Source organism: Lytechinus pictus, chromosome 17 (genome assembly GCF_037042905.1).
Source record: "Lytechinus pictus isolate F3 Inbred chromosome 17, Lp3.0, whole genome shotgun sequence".
NCBI classification, from domain to species: domain Eukaryota; kingdom Metazoa; phylum Echinodermata; class Echinoidea; order Temnopleuroida; family Toxopneustidae; genus Lytechinus; species Lytechinus pictus.
In genome coordinates, this window is record NC_087261.1 from 17,136,117 (window position 1) to 17,159,215 (window position 23,099).

At 35.2% G+C, this 23,099-nt stretch overlaps 1 protein-coding gene across 4 annotated transcripts in view; it reads left to right on the plus strand.

Annotated features, from left to right (window-relative positions):
* LOC129280187 (plexin-A4-like) overlaps positions 1-23,099 on the plus strand; it is a 48,832-nt gene that overhangs the window by 16,085 nt on the left and 9,648 nt on the right. For 2 of the 4 annotated variants that reach the window (XM_064112263.1, XM_064112264.1), the window contains exons 11-34: positions 2,206-2,304; positions 2,995-3,088; positions 3,447-3,637; positions 4,148-4,302; positions 4,878-4,992; positions 5,595-5,728; positions 6,998-7,174; positions 8,755-8,848; positions 9,891-10,130; positions 11,072-11,260; positions 12,226-12,454; positions 12,848-12,987; positions 13,478-13,599; positions 15,250-15,315; positions 16,606-16,683; positions 16,955-17,021; positions 17,540-17,686; positions 18,093-18,246; positions 19,077-19,177; positions 19,826-19,931; positions 20,665-20,747; positions 21,251-21,361; positions 22,089-22,255; positions 22,774-22,912. In XM_064112263.1, the coding sequence (XP_063968333.1) occupies positions 2,206-2,304; positions 2,995-3,088; positions 3,447-3,637; positions 4,148-4,302; positions 4,878-4,992; positions 5,595-5,728; positions 6,998-7,174; positions 8,755-8,848; positions 9,891-10,130; positions 11,072-11,260; positions 12,226-12,454; positions 12,848-12,987; positions 13,478-13,599; positions 15,250-15,315; positions 16,606-16,683; positions 16,955-17,021; positions 17,540-17,686; positions 18,093-18,246; positions 19,077-19,177; positions 19,826-19,931; positions 20,665-20,747; positions 21,251-21,361; positions 22,089-22,255; positions 22,774-22,912 (3,198 nt within the window). Of the gene's footprint in view, positions 1-2,205; positions 2,305-2,994; positions 3,089-3,446; positions 3,638-4,147; positions 4,303-4,877; positions 4,993-5,594; positions 5,729-6,997; positions 7,175-8,754; positions 8,849-9,890; positions 10,131-11,071; positions 11,261-12,225; positions 12,455-12,847; positions 12,988-13,477; positions 13,600-15,249; positions 15,316-16,605; positions 16,684-16,954; positions 17,022-17,539; positions 17,687-18,092; positions 18,247-19,076; positions 19,178-19,825; positions 19,932-20,664; positions 20,748-21,250; positions 21,362-22,088; positions 22,256-22,773; positions 22,913-23,099 lie in introns of those variants that run through there. The other 2 variants (XM_064112265.1, XM_064112266.1) reach the window with 2 other exon arrangements.

Sequence of the window (23,099 nt, forward strand, 5' to 3'; positions counted from 1 at the left end):
TTAGAGTGTATCTTACCATACCCCCATTATCTACTTACTACTAATACTGCTACAAGGCGAGGGCCTACTGCCGATTCCACTGCTGCTGTTGCTGCTCTAGTACTCTTCCTTGTCTAGACTACCAATATACACTTCTACTGCAGTTAATATTGCTGATGCAGCTGTTGTTGCTGCTTAGTTTCTCTGAATGTTAGGTTTTATGTGACTGCATAACCACAAATGATTCTACAAATAGGACTATATACATACTGTTATACTGACAGGGTTAGACTGATTATCATGCAGATTTTAAATCACAGTGATTGATTAAAACCATCAATTCATTATTAGTATCACTGTTATTATTAAGTATTGAACGTAGCGAACGTTTGTTCTTGATAAGAATGAAATCATTATAATATTCAAATTCAAATTCAAATTCAAATTTATTTATTTTATTTCACTTCCATCAAACAAAAACAAATTGTATACCATATATAAACATAAATATTTGTATCCGTTGCAAACAAAATTAATGATACATATGTTGTGAAAAAACACTTAGACAATTTCGGCAACACATTGTAGGTTTTAAATATGTATACTAATTTTTCAATAGAAATTAAATTAAGATGGAAATGGGGGGACCCACTAGAAAGCAATGCTTGTACAATGTGGGCCCCTAAAAAAATAGATAACACAACAAATAACAAAATAACAAAGTATAAATACAGATAATCAAATGAGAAAAAAAAATACATGAGAGGGAAATACAAAATAAATACAAAGTTATCAGAAATATATAGTTTGATAAAGGACAAAACAACCCGTCCTATAAATATCCACCCTTCCCCACCCCACCCCCCCCCCAAAAAAAAAAAAGAGAATAAAAAAGGGGAGAATGCCCTGAGAAGATGGATGTGTGCTGCTGTACGTAGATAGAACACATGCCGTCGTGGACTCAAGCAAACTGGATTCAATGATGTGTATAAAGGGAGAAAAATATAAAATAACCTGGAAAGAATATAATGCACGAAGAATGTGATTGATGCCGTGAACAAATAACCGGTAGGAAGGCGGATAAGCGGACAGGAGAGGAGAAAATGTAGAGGATAGACACAATAATGTATGAGGCTCAATAATGAGCACATCTGAGAAGGACTTGTGTCAGATTTTTTTTTTTTTAATAAAAAAAGGATAATAATTATTTTATGTTTTAATTGTAGTCTTTAAAGTAATAATGATGACTTGACAGAGATGATGAATTAAACTTAACTTGGGAGTATATTATAAGGTTTTAATAGAGATAATTTTAATTTAGTCTTAAAAGAGTTCAAAGATTTTGCATTTGTTATATCATTATGAAGTGAGTTCCATAACTTCGGTCCATCATATATAAATGTGTTCTGAGCCCGCAAAGTTCTTAAAAGTGGTAAATGAAATTCACCAAATCGCCTTGTTGGATAGTTGTGAATGGATTGATTTTTTGGAAACATTGAATTAAATACATTTGGGAGGTTGTTGTTGTTATAGTTATACATAAGCTGACTGAGATTAAACAAATACATGTATAAGTCTTTAATTTTCAATATTTTATGTTTAACAAATAATGGGTCAGTATGAGACAAATATGCCGTGTGACATATAATACGTAGATACTTCTTTTGTAATAGGAGTAATTTGTCTAAGAGTGTTTGTTGTGTATTACCCCACGCTAAAATTCCATAATTTAAATAAGGCAATATAAGGGATGAATATAATGTAAGCAGGGACGATAATGGTGAATAAAATTTAAGCTTGTTAATTATACCAATGTTGCGTGAAATAGTTTTACATATGTTATCTATGTGAAATTTCCATGAGAGCTTATTATCGACTGTTATTCCAAGAAACTTAATATGGGATACATTTTCCAAGGGAGTTCCATCTAAAATAATATCAACGGGAAGTGTATTTATAGAGTTGCTAAACAACATATATTTTGTTTTTTGAAGATTTAGTGACAATTTATTTGCTCTTATCCATTCGGTGACATTTTCTAGTTCAGAGTTGATTATATTAGCTAGGTAAAGAGGATTTTTATGTGAAAAAAATAAGTTAGATTCGTCCGCAAAGAGAATGAAAAAAATAACATCTGATGATCTACAAAAATCATTAATATAAACTATGAACATATTGTTGATGACTTTATGTGTTTTTGATATTTTTTTAATTCAATGTTCACAGATCCAGTCATTCGATTGCATTCTTCTTATTGATGGAGATGAGACACGAGTAGAAACCACAATCGTCAATGAAAGTTATGTTCTGTGTGGGGCTAAAGAGGTGAACATTACTTATTTAAAGTATTCAAGTCATATCGTGTATGCGTCAACATCCGTCAAAATACAGATATTCTATAATTTATTAACTGAAAGTATTAAATTTCATCAAAGAATATTTAATAAATTCATTCCTGCCGATGTATATAAACGCTCTTTTAAATATCTAAAACGCCAATATCATGCTTCGCATACTTAATAAAATATGTACTTTGCCTCAGGAACAGTCTATTCCGTATCTTTGACAAATTTAAATCACAGAATCGCTCAGTAAACGTGTAATTCTCAACCGCAACCTTGTCGAGCTATTCCTATATGAACATTGACACTCCCATGTATATTATGTTTTAGCTTTACTTTATCAATTAACACCTATTCTCGCCCACGTCCCCTGCCAATTAGCACATCTCTTACAACATGTACAAGCGGGAGGTCGGTACACGAAGTACTTTTGACTTTATCACCATAGAGTTACTAACAATTAGTAGCTCCATGGCATTACCAATGACAGTGAATAGCATTTATATGCACTAACAAGAAATTAGATTATGTAAGAGCAATAGCTCCATGGTAAGAGCGTTTCCCTACATGTCCATATCCCAACCCTCTGGGGAAGCAAATACTAAACATTATAACAGATGAAGTATACTCCAGCCTTGATCTTTTTTTAATTATATATATGTATTTTTTACAGTACATGTATGATGACGACATCCTTCAGAACAATGTAAGCGTCTCCGTTCAATGGAATGACCAGCACTATATAGATGACCCTAATGATGCATATGGTACGACATAAGTAACTTAAGTATTTTTTTCTTTATCCATTTTCTAATATGAAACTTCTTATAACATTAATGTATTAACTAATTATTTTCTGTAACTTTAGGCACAATAGTAAGAGTTTGTGCTTTATTTTAACGTCTGTGATGAACACCTTTAACGTGTTGAAGTATCTCTTATCAGTATAAATAAAACTAACGACGATTTATTATTTTATTCCAATTTTGAAAGACATAAATTTCCCGCAATGTTTAAAGATTTGGTGAACCAATTTTACAAAGATTCGTACGTAAAATGTGAGGGCTTGTGTTTCGGACTGCGTAGATATCTAGTTATACTAACACACTTTTGTTTGCCTTGAAGTGACTCTGTACAAGTGTTCAGCCAACGATGGAAGCTGCAGCCGGTGTCTATCTCCGGAAGCAACACCTTCGTTCCTAAACTGCGGTTGGTGTGGGAATGACTGTAATGTCATTGAGAGTGATGTTTGTCAGAACAATCGATTTGTCAATCAGAATGAGACCAATCTTTGTTCAGCACCAGTAATAACTGACGTAAGATGATATTATACTTCATTGTTTTTTTTTATTAAGTATTAAGAGTCAACTTGTCAAAAGTCTGCCTCGCGTCTTTTATACCAGAATTCCCGCTGTAAGCCTAGGATGCTATGTGTTTTTTTATTGCAGCTTTCCTGCAGTCCCCAATGTTTTGTTTTAATGATTACTGTGATGATTTTTGATGAAAAGCTGTTTGCAAGATTGTTTTGGGGTAAGACGCTTCTCTGAATTTCTACAGTGTCTTTAGAGTATTTTCTTGTTGTATTTAACAATGTTGGATATCGGCAAGCAGAATTGATATATTTTTATTATATTATGATTTCATCATTTGCTTTCCAGAGCAAAATTTTTTTTTAATGATACATAGTCAAGTGATAAGCATTACCTTCTGCCTAATATGGTTAAGGTCTGTGGTGTTATTATTTACTAAAATTACGAATTATCAATTAACTTTGTAACACATGTGAAAGGCCAAAAGACAAAAACAAATCTTTTTTTTCTCTATAGTTTTATCCCATATCAGGTCCAATTAATGGCAATACAAGATTGGAAATCATCGGAACCGACCTAGGAGTGGCATTTAATGATGTACTAAATGTTACAATAGGAGACTTGGCGTGTAGCCTAGCTGACATGGATTCCTACTATCAACCAGGGCAGAGGTAATGGTGTCGTATCGGGAAGAGGGGGGGGGGGGGGGGGCAAGGCCCCTGCAGGGCCATGGATAACACATTTAATATTGTAGACAAATAAAAAGCGCTCGCCGTCATCTTCAGAAGTTAAAAGGTCTGCAATTTGTGATTTTAGAGCTCACCTCCGGTGCTATCATACCACTAGCAAATGGTCCAAGAAGACATGATTGTTTACATCAATTTATAAAATTGCATAATCATAATTATTTTGTGATATCTTTATTACATCATACTCCAAGAACATAGATAAGGATTATTTGTTGAAGATACCAGCTATGGACGTATTCAACTTAAATTTGTCTTGCGTATTCCTACAGTCTTCCTGGTACATGTGGCATTTTTTTAGTATGCATTAAATATCATTCTTCCTCAATGTGTGCACGTAATTGGTTAATTGCCATTGTGCTTTTCATCTCTAATTCTTTTACTGATTCATGATTTATTAAACATAGTATAAAAGAATTATACAATACTATTTGTCTTAGAACATATATCAGTTTCATTTGTAAATAAGTTATCAAATGACACACCGCCTCTCTTTTCAGTGTAAGTTGCCTAACTGGGTTATCTCACGCGGTAACATCAGGACACATCGCGATTAAGATATGGTCTGGTAGTGAGACTAGGACCGGAAACAGTATTGAAAAGTTCCACTATAGGGTTAGTGCATTTAAAGACACTATAATAATTTGTTCAGTACACTAATCATACTGAACGCTTTGATAAATTTTGTAAGTAAACTTTTCATTTTGTTTTACGAATTCACATGTTGGGCAGTTATTAAAAACAATTCGATGGAGCTAAAAATGAAACATTAAATCAACTAGATTTATAGAATTCCAATTTGATGATAAAGGTTTTTGTTTTCAATCACACAATACTTTAGAACAAGGTTAATATGTGCATTTTCTTTATTGCCCAATATCTACAATTTTTTATCTAAGGTGCCGTGCAAAACTCCTCAATGAATTAAGGGAATGCCATACATGCTCACCCCCCTCCCCCCCCCCCCCCAAAAAAAAAAAAAAAAAAAAAAATCCAAATTAATAAGGTATAATATTATGGGACGCCACTAGGGAATAATATCTACTAACTTATTTAACTGTGCATAAAGATGCAACATCACGTCGGTCACCTCCTACTGCTCCAACACAGTTGTTGACGCCCATTTTGTTTTGTTTGTTTCCAGTTCTTCCGAACTTCGTCGAAACAGAATTGTTCTCAACCGATTGATAAATAAACCTCCACTTGTGTTTTTATAGGATCCCATGATCTCAGGGTTTAGCCCTAATGAGGGACAGGCAGCGGGAGGAACCCGAATCACAATTACAGGAATGTACCTCAACACAGGAAGAATCATCGAAGCTAGATTTGGAGAAGCACATTGCAATGATTTGTAAATAACCTTCATCTCTGTTCTTATTTTTAGTGTAACATAATACATATACATTTTAATTTCTAATACTATGCTTGGAATTGTGAATTATAATAGGATTTGTATCTTTTGACAAAAAAGAGAAAAACATGTGTTCAAAAAATGGGTATTCAATTGATGTGCACGCGTACATAATACATGTAACAATTGGATTGTAAGGAGCATGACCTCTTTAGATAGGCAGGGGCCCGTATTAAACACAAAGCTTAGTAATGATCGTAAAACATTTTTCTACGATTGATTGCATTGACAAAAATGTGCAATCAATCGTTGAAATCAAGCGTACGACCAATCGCCAAACTATATGTTACGGGACCCTGATGATGTCATATCCCCACTTGTTCTTTTGTATTTTAGTATATGAAATTAGGTTTATTCAAAATTTGTCTACCAAGAACTCAAACAATTGGATTGACAAGTAAAGTAATTAAGTGCCTTATTCATTTCTTGTGCAACTTATTACGTCTTAATGGAGACACGTCATTTACACATTTATAAAAATATATATATATAATTAACAATCATGATTTCGTTTAATATCATTAAGAAAGGAAAGTGGGGATGTGACATCATCCGCCCACCTAATGAATATTCATGAAAACATGTTTAGAACTGTTTCACCAGAAAAAAATAAAATCTTTTTCTTTATTAGTTGTTCAACTTTGATCAAATTTTCGGAATTTGCTCTGTGAAGTGTACTCTATTTATTAAGATATATACATATTCAGGCCGGAGCATCCGTTCAACTTGCAGGTAGATTGCACGCGAGAAATTGGCATGATGCAACGCAAATTGTTTCATCACGGACATACAGCAATTAATCAAGTACATCATATTGCATGAAATGATATTGCATTTGCATCACTAGCAGTATATTATTGATAAGGCTAATAAATACAATCATATTATGAAGGTCAAACACTGATTTTTTTTTTTTTTTGGGGGGGGGCTGATCATTAATAGGTGAAACTGTGCCTCTTCGCAATTTTGCGATGATGAGTTCGATCACTCACGAAACAAAGAAAAAACACGATACTATATCAAATGATATTCGACTAAGTAATAGTGATCTTTATATTTTTGCCTTCATAAAACCAATTTCTCTCAGAAAACAATAATACACATTTATTAAGGACATATTATATAGATGGTAACGAAATATGGTGATCGAGCTCACTAAATACCTGCTACTTCCAAGGCAACAATTCATGAATGTATCATTTTTTTCAGGACCGTTCGTGATATGAGAGCGACCTGCATTACAAGCAGTATAACAATTAATGAAGAGACTTCATTGATATTCATCATGTCGTTTGATGGAGTGGAAAGAATGTTTAGTGAATACAGCTTCACTTACAAGTTAAACCCAGTAATTATTGATATTGACAGATCCGAAGCAATTATGTCGTAAGTCCACTTTTCATCTTTTTTTCCAACAATTTGATGCTGACTCATTCGTCTTTTTCGACAATGAAACTGGTATGGAAAGCCAATTTGATTACAGACGCGCGTCACGATTTTAAGACGAGGTATCGGTATGCCATTTATATTAATACGTCACTTTTTTATTTTCTGATACGTTATACCTAGTGCAAATATTCATTTGATACGTAACGTTGTATTCTTATTGTAGTGTGATCTTTGGCGTCGGCGCAGAGGATTATCCTTTGTTCTTGGGGGGATCTATTGTGGCGTCCCTCCAAATGAAGAGCTCACTTGCAAAAGGGGTTAGGTCCATTTTTCATCAAATTATATATTTTTTTCTCAATGTATAGATTTTTAGTAGCTCTGTAAGATGATACCAAATAAAAGTTGAAATTCCCATTAGAAAGTGATCTAAAATGGCAAAGAAAAATTATTTTTTTTCAAAAGGGGTTAGGTCCATTTCATTTTAGTTGCAAAAGGGGTTAGGTCCACACATATTTTTTTTTGGAAAAGAATATTTACAAAAATATGAAGACAGGTGGACTTCTGTTATACCCAATTTTACGTTCTCTTGGTAGAGTATCACGAAAATTTAGTTTCGCATAAGAATATTGCAATATGGGAGAATAAAAAAAAAACAAAATTCTTGGAGTGGACCTAACCCCTTTTGCAAACAAACTATTCTGAAGAGCTCATTTGTCAAAAGGGGTTAGGTCCATTGTTCATAAATTTTTATTGTTTTCTGTCCCAAATCCTCTAAATTTTTAGTCGTTCTAATGAAAACAAAAGACATTGGAAATTCATATGAAAATATAAATAAAAGTGGCAAAAAAAATTACCTTTTTAGTCGTAATAGATTGGTTTCATGTTGTTTAGTTGCAAAAGGGGTCAGGACCACAATTGTGATTTTTAAAAGAATATATAGAAAAAAATGAGACAGGTAGATTTCTTTTATATATACCAAATTTTATGTTCACATGATAGGGTAGTATATCATGACAATTTAGTTTCTCATATGAGTATTGCAGTAAGTGAGAATTAAAAAACATGGTTTTTCTGGGAATGGTAAAAGTGGACCTAATCCCTTTTGCAACTAAACTCTTCAAATACAAAACTTAGGATTGCTCTGCTCCGACGCCCATGATCGTAACTGGTCTATTTTGTCATTTGATACGTCATGAATTCGTTCACGCGCGTATTAACAGATTGGCTTTCCACAGATTAGGCGCCAAGTAGGCCTACACGATTGGGCCAACGTAGAACCTAATATAGTCTGTCATCGCAAAGCATGGTATATTGTATGCTGAAATGTATATATTATGAATGTTTTTATTTTGTATACGTATATTATCTGAAAAACTTGCATATTTGTTTTATAAAAGATATCCACTTGGATTAAATAAATTTTTTAGAGAATATTCTTGTTCTCTGAAGGAATTGTGGCACAGGCTGAATGCAAATATATCTGTATGAACGATAAAGCATTTAGGGATATTATTCTCGTGTAGAACCGCCAAATGACTATTCCACTCTCGATCTTTTTTAATGTTTGTATGACATAGAGGAGGTCTTAATATTGAAATAACAGGAGAACGTTTTGATCTGGTCCAAATCCCCAGGATCATTGTTACGTCACCAACAACTAGCGCATTTGAGGTAAGATACAATTTCTAAAGTCGCAGTTTGCTCATTTTCTGAGAATGCGAGTGAAAGTGATGTATAATTTGAACTGAAAGAATTTTAAGAACGTCGAATGATTGTCAACCTTTACTTTGGAGTAAAGGCCAAATTAGTTCCAAATCTAACCAGTCGTACGATTGCTGTGATGCCATTACGACTATGTTTTATCTTTGTATTCTAATAAGGATGTTAGCATAGTCAAAGATTTGAACATATGTACTCGTACGATAATTTGGAAAATTGCGCAGTAAAGATATTTCATGTCTCAATATTAGCATCAAATCCTACTTCCTTTTATTACAAAATTGTGTCGCAGACAAATCATAAGTTTTGCAGTGGCCTTAACATTATGTGTGTTTTGGTTGGTATGGGTATATGCGCGTTTGGGAGTGTGCGTGTATTTAGGCGAAGGAGCGTTAAAGGTTGGTGTTGTTTTCCATAATCGAATTTATCAATTTTGAATCAATATTATTTCTTAAATAATTTTGTTTCCGGTGCACTAGTCAGATGAGAAAGGCATAACTGAGGTTCAACACTCATCTGTAATCATAATAATCGTGCAAAACAGGCAAATGAAAATCAGTACTTAGAGGTTTGATTTTTGACAAGTGTCAGTTTATTCTATCTCTCCTGTTCATGCACTTCATTTTCATATCAAATCAGATGCAGCTGAATTCGATAGAAATAGAAGACACTGCAGTGTTAATTTAACACCAGGCCGGAATCTGTATATGACCACACCAGAGAGGTGTTGAAACAACACTTGTTTGAAATTAAATAGATGTTGTTTTAACACTAATTGGTGTTGTATAAACGCCTATTTGGAATTAGTCCAAAATCAAACTGGTGTTGATTTAAAACTTCTCTGGTATGGTCAAATATAGATTCCGGACTGGTGTTACATTTATACCCCGGTTTTTTTCAGTGCACGCATTTATTCCAGGTAGTAATCCTGCATAAAGTAAAGATTATAGGGCATTATGATTAACCTTGCATCATTTCTAAAAATATATATCAGCTTTGCAACGGAACAGACACTCTGCTGATATGCCCATCGCCAAAATTTCCTGACGATGTCGCCTCTACCGTAAGGAAAAGAGCACCTGACGTAATCACGTTTGTCGCAAATCTGACATTTGACTTCGATGGTTACATAATCAATGGCGGCTTGATAGAATACTACCCAGACCCAATTTATGAAAGCTTCGGTGGACCAAACAGACTCTATGAAAGCAGTAACGGACGGCTCGAAATAACAGTAATTATATTCCCGTTTGCCTCACTCGTTCCGCTATCTTGTTTTATCTCCTGGATAAGAATAAATGCATACAAAGAATAATTATCAAAAACCTTGTCCTTTTACCAGTTTTACATTTCAGTTTTCGATTTAAATGCATATGAGTACTTTGTTAATTGTCATGAGTGAATGGTCTGTACCAGTGATACCTCAATAATTGAACCGAAAAACTAAAGAATAATTGAATTAAAAAGCATCTTTAACTTTCAGTTTTAATTATTTATTCATTATATTTATCAAATTATTCATGCATTTATTTCTTATAACTTTTATTTGAAAAAAAAAATCATCTTTAATATGAAATGATGCTCATGACTGACAACTGAGCGAATAGTTCTCTCTCTGAAATTTCGAAACCCGTTTATTGTTTTGTACATCATCCTTTCCATGACATGCCTTGATAAGACCATGGACTACTCTGAGTAGTAGGTCCATGATGAGATTAACTTCTTCTTCTTCTTATGTTGGTTTGAGTGGCGATTAGTCATATTTGACTATTGTCGCCATTGACTCTATTAATAAAAAATCTCACTTCTCACATAATGATATTATTACCAATATGATGTATACATATATGAAATATTTTTCTTGTGTATCCTTTTAATATGAAAAAAGGATAATTATGGTATGTACAAAAGTTTGCCGTAACTCTTGTCAAAATGGCATATAAACAAATCTTCACCAAAAACAAACCGCTATCTTCAGCTTAGTTCCAACTAGTTGTGCTTGCCCTGCCCTTTCAAAGATGCAATCATGCCGGTCAGCACGGTACATTGTGCCGATCTGAATACAACTGAATGTATTTTTACAGCTACTGTATCTTCAATGTAAAAAAAGGAATTAAATTTTTTATCATAATTGCATGAATATTGACGAATATGCAGTTTTTTCTCTTTATCCAGGGATTTAATTTAGATCTGGGAAGTAGAAAGGATGATATTCAGATTCTACTTGGACCAAGCAGTGTATGTGATGTGGATTACCTTAAAACCGATGTTGTTGGATGCCAGCTACCCGAAGAGAGACCCCTCGCAGGTGATGAGAATGGAACACGCAGTGAAGGAACCACGAGGAACTTACCAGCAGTGACGGTAATTCAAGTCTTAACATTTGTTTGTTTGGGGACAGTGCTCTACACAAAACGAGCACATGGTGGATCTTCATCCATTTGTGACCAGTCACTCCCAAACCAACAATAATTCACCAAGGAGAGATTTCTGGGTAAATAACCAAAATACTAATTTTCCCTTTTTTAGCTACAAAAATATCTTTATCAGAAAGAATAATTGATCTTCCTTCAGACTGTCATCATTCTATATAAGTTGTAAAGTTGAATGAAAAAAAAAAGGTTTCATTTGACACCAGTCTTTGCAGACTGCTCGATTTTTTTTACTAAATTGCACAGTAAGCAAATCTCATGCTTGAGTGATTACAAACTTCAGACCTTGTTTTCTCTTACATTTTTTTCAACTCGTTATTGTGATGGTTATTCCTAATAAAGTTTGACAAGTTATGCACCATGTTCGAGCTTGGATCTACTACCTTTTCAAGATAAAAAACCATTTGTACATCACTTCAGGCGACTTCATGGTCTAGGGGTGGCTGATTACATGTATATGCATTTAGATTTCAATTTCTTTAGTCACAATGTGAACGAAACCATCCCGAATGTTATATTAACATCTGAGTGTCTCGATTGTTATGTACAAGGGTGTGTACGGTGTATGACGCGCACGAGAAAGTGTAAAGGCTATAGGGGTAAAGGTGAAAATTAGAATGCGTGAGCTTACGCGCATCAGCAATAGGGTGTAGGTGTGAGTGTTTGTGTGTTGTTTGGGCTGGGTATACGTGTGAGTAATATGGTTTTGCGTGTGTTTGTGGCTGTGGGTGTTATGTGTGCTGATGTGTCGTTGCGTTTGTAGGTGTGTGCTAGTGGGCAAAACACCGTCAGAGTACTTACTCTGGATAGACAAAGTTTGGAAGCTTTGAATCGGTTTTATCGCACGAAACTTGTGGCTTACTTGGCATGGTCAATTATTTCAATTATGTTCTAAAGGTGCTACACGGAAACCTAAAGTTCTATCCGGGATTTGTTTCAGCGTGGCCTACGGAAGGAAACCCGTTGATAGCTACCGTAATACCCACTGTTATTGTATTGCTCATCTTCATCACCATACCTACAATTATTCTAGCCTGTTGGTATAGGAAGAAACGGCTTGAAGTGAAACGTGCCAAGGAAGAAGTAGCCATGGTTCGAATGAACATCCTGAAAAGAGTTCGCGAAGGTATTTAGGGCGTTTTTACTTTCAGTCAATATGTTGCATTTTCCCGTTTGACTAGTCCACGGAGGGAACAATGTATTGCATATGAATTTAAAACAAAAATAAGTACCTGATGCATGGGATGTAAGAAAAATAGGGGAGGTAAATTCATTTTATTCTGATATTCATTGATATACATTATTATCTCTCTTGAAGTATTTCGATCCATCAAGTTTATATAATACTTTACTTTTTGACCAATATAAAATTTATTTAGAACAACAATTCGAATGGAATACGCTTATTTCATTTATAGAATAGGGCGTGTCTTACAGTTCAAATTGACAGCAATATAATGAGACTCGCTTGAAATATATGTTCACCTTCGATCGACTAATTCCTTTGTCTTATGATCAGTCTCTAGTACAAGTTTAGATATGACGGATGCTGATAACAGAGTTCAGTCTCAAGGAGTTCGTTTTGTGGGGAATGTCCAGTATGTGACACTGATGATGTTTGCCGGGCTAGGTGTTCACCCAGAAACATCAGATCCAGAGGTATCAATCTATTATTTTCTTTAAATTCTTATCTCTCTTTTTTGTTTTGTTTGTTTAAAGGGATTCAAAGTAATAGTACAACAATAATAATATCATTAATAATAATAAAAATAATAATAACAATTATAAATCAAACAATTCATCCAATATAATACAGTGTAAACCGTATTGCCCATTCATCGAATACAAGTACATGATCTTGCGGCATACTCCATAGCAAAAAAATATAATTTATGTGAAATATGTTTATTCAAATATGAAATCACCGATGTAGGTCTCATTGCCAATGATAGGATTGTAATAGCTTCAGTGATCTGGATATCCAAATGCTCCTGACTTTAACTCATTATTATTCACTCATTCTTCCTCCAATCATTGGTCTAGTTTTTAAAACATTTTTTTCTCTCTTTCGTATGAAACCAACTGGTTTAAAATCCCTTTGAATCCTACAAAAATTGATATATTCAATATGCTCACTTTATGTTCCCAGTACATGGAAGACTTTATGGAGCATTCAGTTATCGTACTCTACCGAATGCTAAAAAAGAAGGAGAAAATGATAGAGTTCGTCAGGCAATTGGAAACGAAGAAAACGGGACAAGGTCGAGAAAGGTACGACGGAGTTTTTTTTTCTGAAAGTACGTTATGAAAATTAATAACCATAAATAATGAATTGACAGCAGTATGATGTCCCGTTGAATTAAGAGGTTGTTTATCATGTTTATGTTTTTCAGTAATTTGTTATGAAAAAATAAGAAGAAAAAAAGAAGAGAAAACAAAAGCAACTCGGTAGTCAGACCCCATTCGTGAACTCCGTGATTATAACGTTTACTTTTAAATTAATAATAATAGTAATAATGTAGGTCTATAGCGCATTTCAGACCTGCAGGACTTTACATAAATAATATCATACAATATAAGACATTGCTTAAAATTACACTTAAACTGAACGTCAACATTAATCAAATACATATGGCACAAGTATAAGGAATTATCTAATTGAATGCTTCATTGAAGAGAAATGTTTTAAGTTGGGATTTGAAAAGTCCGAGATTATTTTGTGATCGGAGATTACTGGGTAGGGAATTCCAAAGGGCGCTATAGGAGAAAGACCTTTCACCTTGCGTCTTATTTCTTAGTCTAGGTACTTGAAGGAGCTGTAGGGTGGATGATCTTAGTGTCCTTGAGGGCGTGTATGGAGAAATGAGTTCAGAGATATTTCGAGGCAAGACCGTGGACAGCATTAAATGTTATTACAAGGACTTTGAAGCGAATTCGTGATTTAATGGGTAGCCAGTGAAGTTCTTTGAGTATTGGTATGATGTGGTTGTGTTTTTTTGATCTGGTGACACGTCTTGCGGTTGAATATTGAATTCTTTGGAGCTTTGCTATATCTTTGTCCGGGATTCTAGACAAGAGACTTTCACGGTTATCGAGAAGGGAAGACACGAAGGCATGAATGAGGGTCTCAGTCACATTCTTACTAAGGTATGACCGAATAATTCCAATACGTCTCAGAGCAACTGAGACCTTGCGACAAAACCATGTTGACGTGTTGGCGCATGTTTATATTCTTGTAAAAAATGACACTAGATCACATACTGAAGGTAATGGCAGAACCTGGCCATTGACATCAAAGTCAGAGCCTCCTGAACTCGTCTGAAAGAAGATGAGACATAAAGCACCTCCATTTGGTGTCATTAAGTTTCAGATGATTGCTTACCATCCAGTTCCGTACTTCCTGGAGGCAGATTCCAAGACTCCCTATACAACATTCTCCCTTCCTGAAGACTTTAAGGAGAGGCTAAGCCTTGTGTAGAGAAAGCAAGTGCTCGAATAATGTCCTGAACTGGCGTAGTTTAGCAAATAAAGAGAATCGGACCGATTACTGATCCTTGAGGCACGCCCCAGTCACCCCAGTTCTATACTTTAGTCTAGAAACCAGAATGTCTCGGATAATTATTAAGGAAAGCATGCATGTTCTGTTTTCCGGAGTGTGCGTTTGTGGTGCTGCATGACAACCCCCCCCCCCTAAAAAAAAAAAAAAAAAAAAATGAAATGAAATGAATAAATAAGACGTTTTTCTGTCACTACCTACACTGTAGTTTCCGGATGTGCAAATTTTTACTTGTATGAAAGATTATTTTAAAAAACTCAATAAAAAGTACTGCATGCTCAAGAAATGTTCACCATTAATCGGGTACAATGCGCAACAATTCCTAACATTAAGACCTACGTTTTTTTTTTACTTTCTTTTTGTAGGGAATTAATTGCATCCCTGTTAGCAATCACGTTCGTCAGTGAATGGAATTCAATTGTCTTTACAGAGTAAGTTCATTTTTTCTCACATTTCTTTACATTTAAGCATGTACTATATAATTTTCTTCCGTGGTTGCACTGTTACAGACTACAGTGCCACAACATATTTTTCCCTCGTTCTATATCCCATGGTCATTTGAATCATCCTAGTTATAGATAAAGGAACAATTAGTGTTGTCAAAGTTTTACATAAATTTCGACTCGGGCTATGTACACTATTTAACAAGATGTGTCCCTCGTTAGATAAGTGGTGAGACAAATAACAAAAATACCACATAAAATTTAAATGTTACGGAAATACCAGAAAAAAAAATTAAGCAAGCTGCATTTGAAAAACGCCCCTAAAAGGTCATTTTGTAAAGAATTACAGAGTTATATAAAGTGTATTCTAAATCGAAAGTAATTAACAAATCAAAATAATTCATATACGTTTATAACCATTCCGTTGTGTCCACATCTATGTACAGTCATTGATGAAGATCTGTAATCTCCAGAAACAAAAGGAAACTGACAAACCAAATTCAGCAATACAACAAAAATTTCAAATATTCTTGTGCAGCACATTTTAAAGAAAAGGAAATCTATAAAAATGGCACGCTTGCGTCGAAGAAGAAAACTGGAAGAATATGATCAATGAAATTTTGAGAAAAGTTGGACGAACAATAAGAAAGCTGAAAGTATTTGACTGTCCACTGCGAACAAAATTTGATATGACCCCCAAATATTGTACAACACCCCTTTTTTCCTGCCCATTCGACACTGAAATCCAACAAAACATCTCTTTTGAGGTCTCATAGGACAAATATCTTATCTATGATATAATCATGACAATATTTGAAAACCTATATTATATGTGCTGATATTGAAAGAGCACCTGACATTGCGATGGACTAGATGAACGAGAAAAAATAAGTTAAATACATACAGTACTGGGGAAGTTGTACAGATGTGACAACACACAGCTTGGTTGCATTGCCAGTGTGATGATCTAGAAGCGCGATAGCTCAGTCGGTAGAGCGGGGGATTCGTATTCCGGTGACCCGGGTTCGATTCCCACTTGGTGCGCAAGTGCCCTTTGGTAAGGCATTAATCCTCATTACCAGGTCCTTCGGAGAGGACCTTAAGCCGTCGGTCATCTGGTTGTTTGCTTACAAGCATTCATGCTTTCTTAGCAATCAGGTAGAAAATCCCCACCAATCACCAATCTAGAAGCGTGGGCTAGGGCTCTTGGCATAATTAACTTAATGTCTATTGATTCTTATCTTCATGTTTCATTTATCCCCTTTATTCAATTTTCAGAGTGATGACCGCTCTTGTTGAAGATGAAATCATGGGGGCATCTGAATCCAGAAGGCCTCTGGACAAACTATTCACAAAGTAATAAATCAATCCTTGGGTTGGGTTGGGGTTATCATTGTCATGCATGAACGTAATGTACAGTGATTATTAATTTACGTTTAGAGAAAACAATAAATCGAACGTCATTATGTCAGAATCATAAAGTCTTATATTAAGCTTTAGGAAGAGACGTCAACTTCGGATACTAAACCAATTCCATTAGTAAAGTCTAGCATATCGTTGTTATGCAATTATCTTGGACATACATCTAAACTCTGCATCATTACGATTGTATATCCTCTCATTTAAGAACTGAATCGGTCACCGAGAAACTGATCAGCAATTGGTTTTCAATCTGCATGTTCGAGTACCTAAAGGTGAGGCCTGTTATTCCCAACTCAAAAAGAAAAAAAATATATATAAAGGTATATACCCAACTTCTTTAGTATCAAATTGTAGTATTCACTTTCAGTTTAACTGAAAATCATAGTTAATGGAGAAAACCAGATTTTTGTAGTTACCAATTTAGCATACAACTTGTATATGCTCCTGCACCCAAAATGCACTAGTTTTAGTATTAAATGATCATGGATTAGATTTTTTTTTTCCATTTAGGTAAACATGCTCTACGTACATAGGTCACTTTCGAAATTTGATCGTGGTATATTGAATGTAGCATTGCGTAATGTTTGGGTTTTTTTTTTTTTTCCTTTAAGAGAACTTAAAACCAAAAATACCTATGAAAAATATGTGTCATGGCTATAAAATAGAATTAATCAATAGCGTAGAACGTAATTAGAAGGTAGTGTATATTGTACACCATTACATTTTTAATGTTGAACTCACTCGCGCACAGTTCTTTCTATTTACTTTCTCGTTTCATGTACTGCTTCAGGTATATGGACTCTATTCATTATTCATGCTGTACCAAGCAATAAAGACCCAAGCTGAGAAAGGTCCTATAGATGCTGTGACAGGGGTTGCGTACTACACGCTGGAGGCTGATAAACTCATAGATGAAGAGATCGACTTTCATTCTCTTGTACGTTCACGGAAATTATGATACTTGAGATTATACTGGTAGCAAAATTCCCGATAGAACAAAACCAATTTTAGTCATATAATATACTTCGGACCGTATTTGTATATCATGAGGGGTGTCCTTTTATACTATGGACTTTTTTTAAATGGAGGTCCTCGTCTGAAAAAAAAAAAAAATATTTGATCTCATTGTAGGTTTAAAAAGTCTCTACGTACATGTAATTAACAATAAAAGCATAAACTCTATGAGCGAACAGTCATATCGTATGTGTTTTTTGGGGTGTGTTTCTTTCTAGAAAGTCAACAAGAGAAGTACTTTACTGATACCTCAGGTTATACATTTGCAATGAAAATACAGAACTCTAAAAACATATCTTATACTTTCGTTTACATTGCTATTGATGTAGAACATCGATGTTGTTGATGAAGACGGCCATACCTATGTTCGAGTAAACGTTTTGAATGTTGATACCGTGAAGCAAGCCAAACAGAAGATCCTAGATTGCCTTTGGATGAAGGGTTTCTGCCTGCTACCGAGGGATGTTGATGCAGTTGACCTTGGTGAGAATAATAATAATACAGGGCAATCAGAATAGGTGTTGAATTTAAGCTGACATAAATTATTTAAAGACGTCTTCTGATACTAACGTAAATTCTGACGCTTATGTAAATTATTTCATGATGCCGAAAATGAATATGTATGTACCATTTACAGAAGAGAAGAAAACCCACAATGGTAAAGCACGGTAGCTTGAAAGATCAACAAAGTATGTGGTGGAGCCTAGCGTTAGAAGACTGAATTGATCAATTCGGAAAAAAGGCGCAATAAACGGACTACCAGAACAAAGGACAGGCGTAGATTAAGCAATAGAGTACCAAGGTGCGACGTCAGTTGCCATGGTGTCATGACAGGCTGGTTCTAAACAGAGTCGCAGCTGACGATCGTCTGTACATGACTTTGGCTTGTCTGAAAAAAAATGCTAGTAGTGATTAAATTCCCATAGCAGCCATTTTCTCTTATGGGAAACACACGCTTTCAATCGGCGGGTTCATATGTTTAGACCCAGGCCGCCATGACACCATGGTAACTGACGTCATCGCTTCGGTACTCTATTCTGTGTTTAATGGGGAAGGTGTTGATTCTCATGACACAAATTTCGTGGTACCTGTAGGGCCGTAATATTAATCAAATTAACTTGAATAGGGATGTTGAGGCATTTCGTGTAGGCGTTCTGACTGCCAGTATTTAAATGAAACAGCAGTATAATAAATTCAACTGAAATGCCCGATACACAACAAAATGGATCATCATTCTGCCGATAAGATCAATACTTCACGTTTCATATTTAGTTATCCAAAGTGAATTTTCGCTCGTATACATTTTTTTAAAGTTTGGATCGAATCTCCTGAAAGCTATACTTTGCTTCAGGATGTTGACGACATGTCTGAGACACAGAGCAAGGTCATGTTCAATACAATGAAGAGCTACGGGGTTCGTAATGGTTTCTTCTACCTTATTTTGCGATAACTATTATAAATCCGGATGTTTTATTTACTCACATCATAAGAAAGATGCTCACTCATTTAAGCAATTATAAACCTGTAATCATTGTAAGACGGCAGTAAAGTAAGTATGGAGTAAGAATGAGTAAGTAAACTTCAATAATGAGGCATTCTGACGGAATAATTGGATTATCCATATCTACCGACGCACGGGTGTTAAAATCACCCACACACAAAAGCGTTCTGTACATGTAAATATATTGACATGGTGCATGGTTGTCAATTTGAAATGATTTACTTGAGTTTGATAAGGATCCGCTAATTAATTTCCAAAGCAAATAGGGGCAACAGTTTGTTGATTTGTTTTTGAAGCCAGATCTCCTCACGACGTGTACTCGTTTGCCAACATGTACCATTTTGTTAATCCTAAAGTTACTGGTCTTGTTTTTTTTTTACTTTACCCATTACTGTTTTTTGCTGTATCCCTGCAATATAACTTCAGTGTTCCGAGGAAGATGCGTAATATTGCTTTCAGTTTGTATGCATTGGATTGATATCTTTAGGGAGTACCGATCTACTGAGAGAGAGAGAGGTTGAATATTGGTACATCGATTTTCAACTGTCTTTCATTTCTTAGATTAGGAACGGATCTCGTGTTGCACTGGTAGGTAAGAACCAGCTACCGAAAGCACCTGTCAATGGCTACCAAGCTCTTGATGTCAAAGAATTATCTTCGAACACATGTAAGTAAATACATCTGAATATTTTAAAATGTACCCATCATGACTTGTGCTAAAAAAAAGGAAATGCCTTCCTTAATCACCTGTGAATCTTCCCAGAGTGAAAAAAACAGACCTTTAAATTTCTAGTCTCGAATGATTTCCATATCAATATATAGAGAAAATCGTCAAACATGACATATTACAGCACTCATTGTCGGTAAATGATGAACTCAGTATGAATACTCTCAAGTACAGAGAATTCGACTTTTTTTAGCCTTGGCTTGTATGTTCTTCTTCTTCTTCTTCTTCTTCTTCAAGTTACACTGCCTCCTTCAATCCTGAAGATTCTTGCAATATTGTAGTACCGGGGACCGGCAGGTGCAATACACCGGGTGAACACCCTACTCTTTGACGAATAGTGTATTGGTTTTAACGTGCATAGGTTGTGACTCTCCTATACACGGGACCAACATTTGCGTCCTTTCCGATGGACGGAGTGATTTCCAACTGCATTCACACCTGCACTGAGCAGCGGTGAGGCACGTTAACACACAACGCTAGCATCAGTTTTTTTTGTTAGACGTCTTCCGGCATGCTGCGGGACTCGAACCCACGCACGTTGAGATCTACGATCTTATCCGGAACAGGCGCTCTAACCGACTGAGCTACACTGCCTCCAATGTTATCGTCATCTGTTGAAAAAAACCTTTGAATTCATATAAATTTTAATAAATGTTTCCTTCCCCTCCCTCAGATGAATCCTTGATACCTGTATCAGATGAGATGAATCTTACATCAGGACCATCTCAACTGACTTTGAATGCTGTCCATTTGAAGGTTTTTAGCTAGAATTGTGACATTCGTATGGTTTTGCGTTGTTTTATCGTGTAGTTGATAAAATTCGTCTTTTTTTACATCTTACTTACATCAAGAGTTATATCATGTTTGATCACACAAGCGTCAGTCCACGTTTGGGATGGGAGGTGGGAGGGTGGGCAAAAGTAGATCAGAAATGTCAAAAATTACCACATTTTACGGATGAAGCTTGCCACAAAAAATGAAAAGTTTGTTAGAAGGCATAATTTTTTTCCAAGTATAATTGCCTGATCATGTTTTCCAATGATTTCAAGGCTATAATGTATTTTGCATTGCTTATTATAATTTTCAAGTTGTAAACAATATTCTTTTGGGGAAGGGCAAATCGATATTCACCTAACCGTCCCAGGATCGACTCTGCTTGACTCTATCTTCACCCTATATCTACAAAATGTGTATGTAGGCTGCAATTTATTGAATGCGTAGATGATGTATGTTTTCGATTGACTGTTTAAATCGCCCAGATTGATGCTGAAGGGCCAACAAGGAAAGCAGTCAACCTGCCTGATAACATTAAAAGAAAGAGAGCAGAGCTTGATCGGAATCTTGCTATCCCACACATGCTTAAAATGAAAGTAAGTTATTGTATCTCCGATGTAATGGTAGTGGAGTCAGTATCTCCTACTGAAAATAACACAGTGCTAGAGTGTGTTCACAGTGTGGAACACAGTGTGAAATCACCTTCACACTGCTAAACTTGATTACTGCAACAGTGTGAATCACATATTCACATAGTCGACTATGTGAGCACGCTGTGAACACAGTCACGCTGTCGAAATTGTCCACAGTGTGAACATACATGTACTTGTATCTTAAAATGGTTGAATCTGGGTGTTTTAACAGTGGGAATTATAATTTCACATAGTCCACTATGTGAGCGTACTGTGATCCGTACGACACTAGTCTTTCCAGTATTAATTGAGGCCACGAAGGGAGTAATTCTGAAAATGATAGGATTGTCCATTGCTAATATCCACATTAAATTTCAAATAATTGCTCAGTACGATTATGTGTGATAGTGAAATTCCCAGTCTTTGGTGACATTAAATTTCTTATGTGGGCACCGGTTCAAAGAAACATTTATGACTCTGGTCTAATCATTACCATATATCATCATTTTTTTTATGATTGTAAAGCATTACTGTTATTTTTTTATCAACATTGTACCATTTGCATTCTCATCAGTATCACCATTTCCATAACGATCGTCATCACTATAACTACATGTATGATAATCATTTTTGATCATCATAAAATCGCATTTGGAAGTTGTGATGTCGGTTTAATATCGTTGATTTGTAGGCATCAATAGGTCCATACGTAGATGGAGTCTTTGAGGTTATGTTCAAGAAACCATCCAGGATCCCTCTACCTGTAAAGCATCTCTTTGACACGTTTGATGACCTTGCCGTCAAGTACACCGATGGGAAATCGTCCAAGGAATGCGCGCAAAATTGGAAAATGAATTGGTGAGCCAAATTCTACTATTAATATTCTTATTACATTATATATAATTTTGAAATAAAACATAAAATCAAAATACATCAGTATCCATACACACTTGTCAGAGCACCCTATTCTTGAAGTTTAGGGTTTTAAATCTAACCACGAAATAATGCTTTAAACGCACTTGTAATGTAGACCCATCCGTAATTAAATGGCATTTTTTTTTGTCTTGTTTAGTCCATCAAGTCCAAGTCTTCTTTTGGTTGTCCATCCAGGATCTGAATCATTAACACTTATTTGTGTTTCTTTACATCCTTTACATCACAAGTTTTTTTTTTTTAGGTTATGTTTTTCTCCACCTCATCATTTTCCATTGTTGAAGCAACATATGAAAGTAAACCTTGACGCAAAAACCCTGTCAAAAGCTAACACAATGTACATTTTGTTATACGGAGGCAGCTCTTCCCCGAAAGTTCCAGAATAGTAATGCAGATGTTTGTTTTATGTCTTGTCGTTTACCCTCATTTACTATCTTGTGTAGTTTGTCTCGCTTCTGGTGCCAAGTACTTACCAACCTACAATCTTTGTTTGATATGCCAAGATCAGAAACAGCTGATCGATGTGTCATCGCTGTTGCTGAAGCCATTGCAGATGCAGCTAGGACTGCCACGCTGTCACAGGTAAATATACCAATTACGCTATTAATCTTCCAAAAAATATTTGTATTACCAATTTGTCTATTCATTTTCGTTTTGTCCTTTATTCAATCAATCCACATAAAATCGATTGATATCTGCACTCTCAGTTCATTCCCAGTGTTCTGCCTAATAAACAAGCAAGTTTTTTTAATGTTACAACTTTTATATT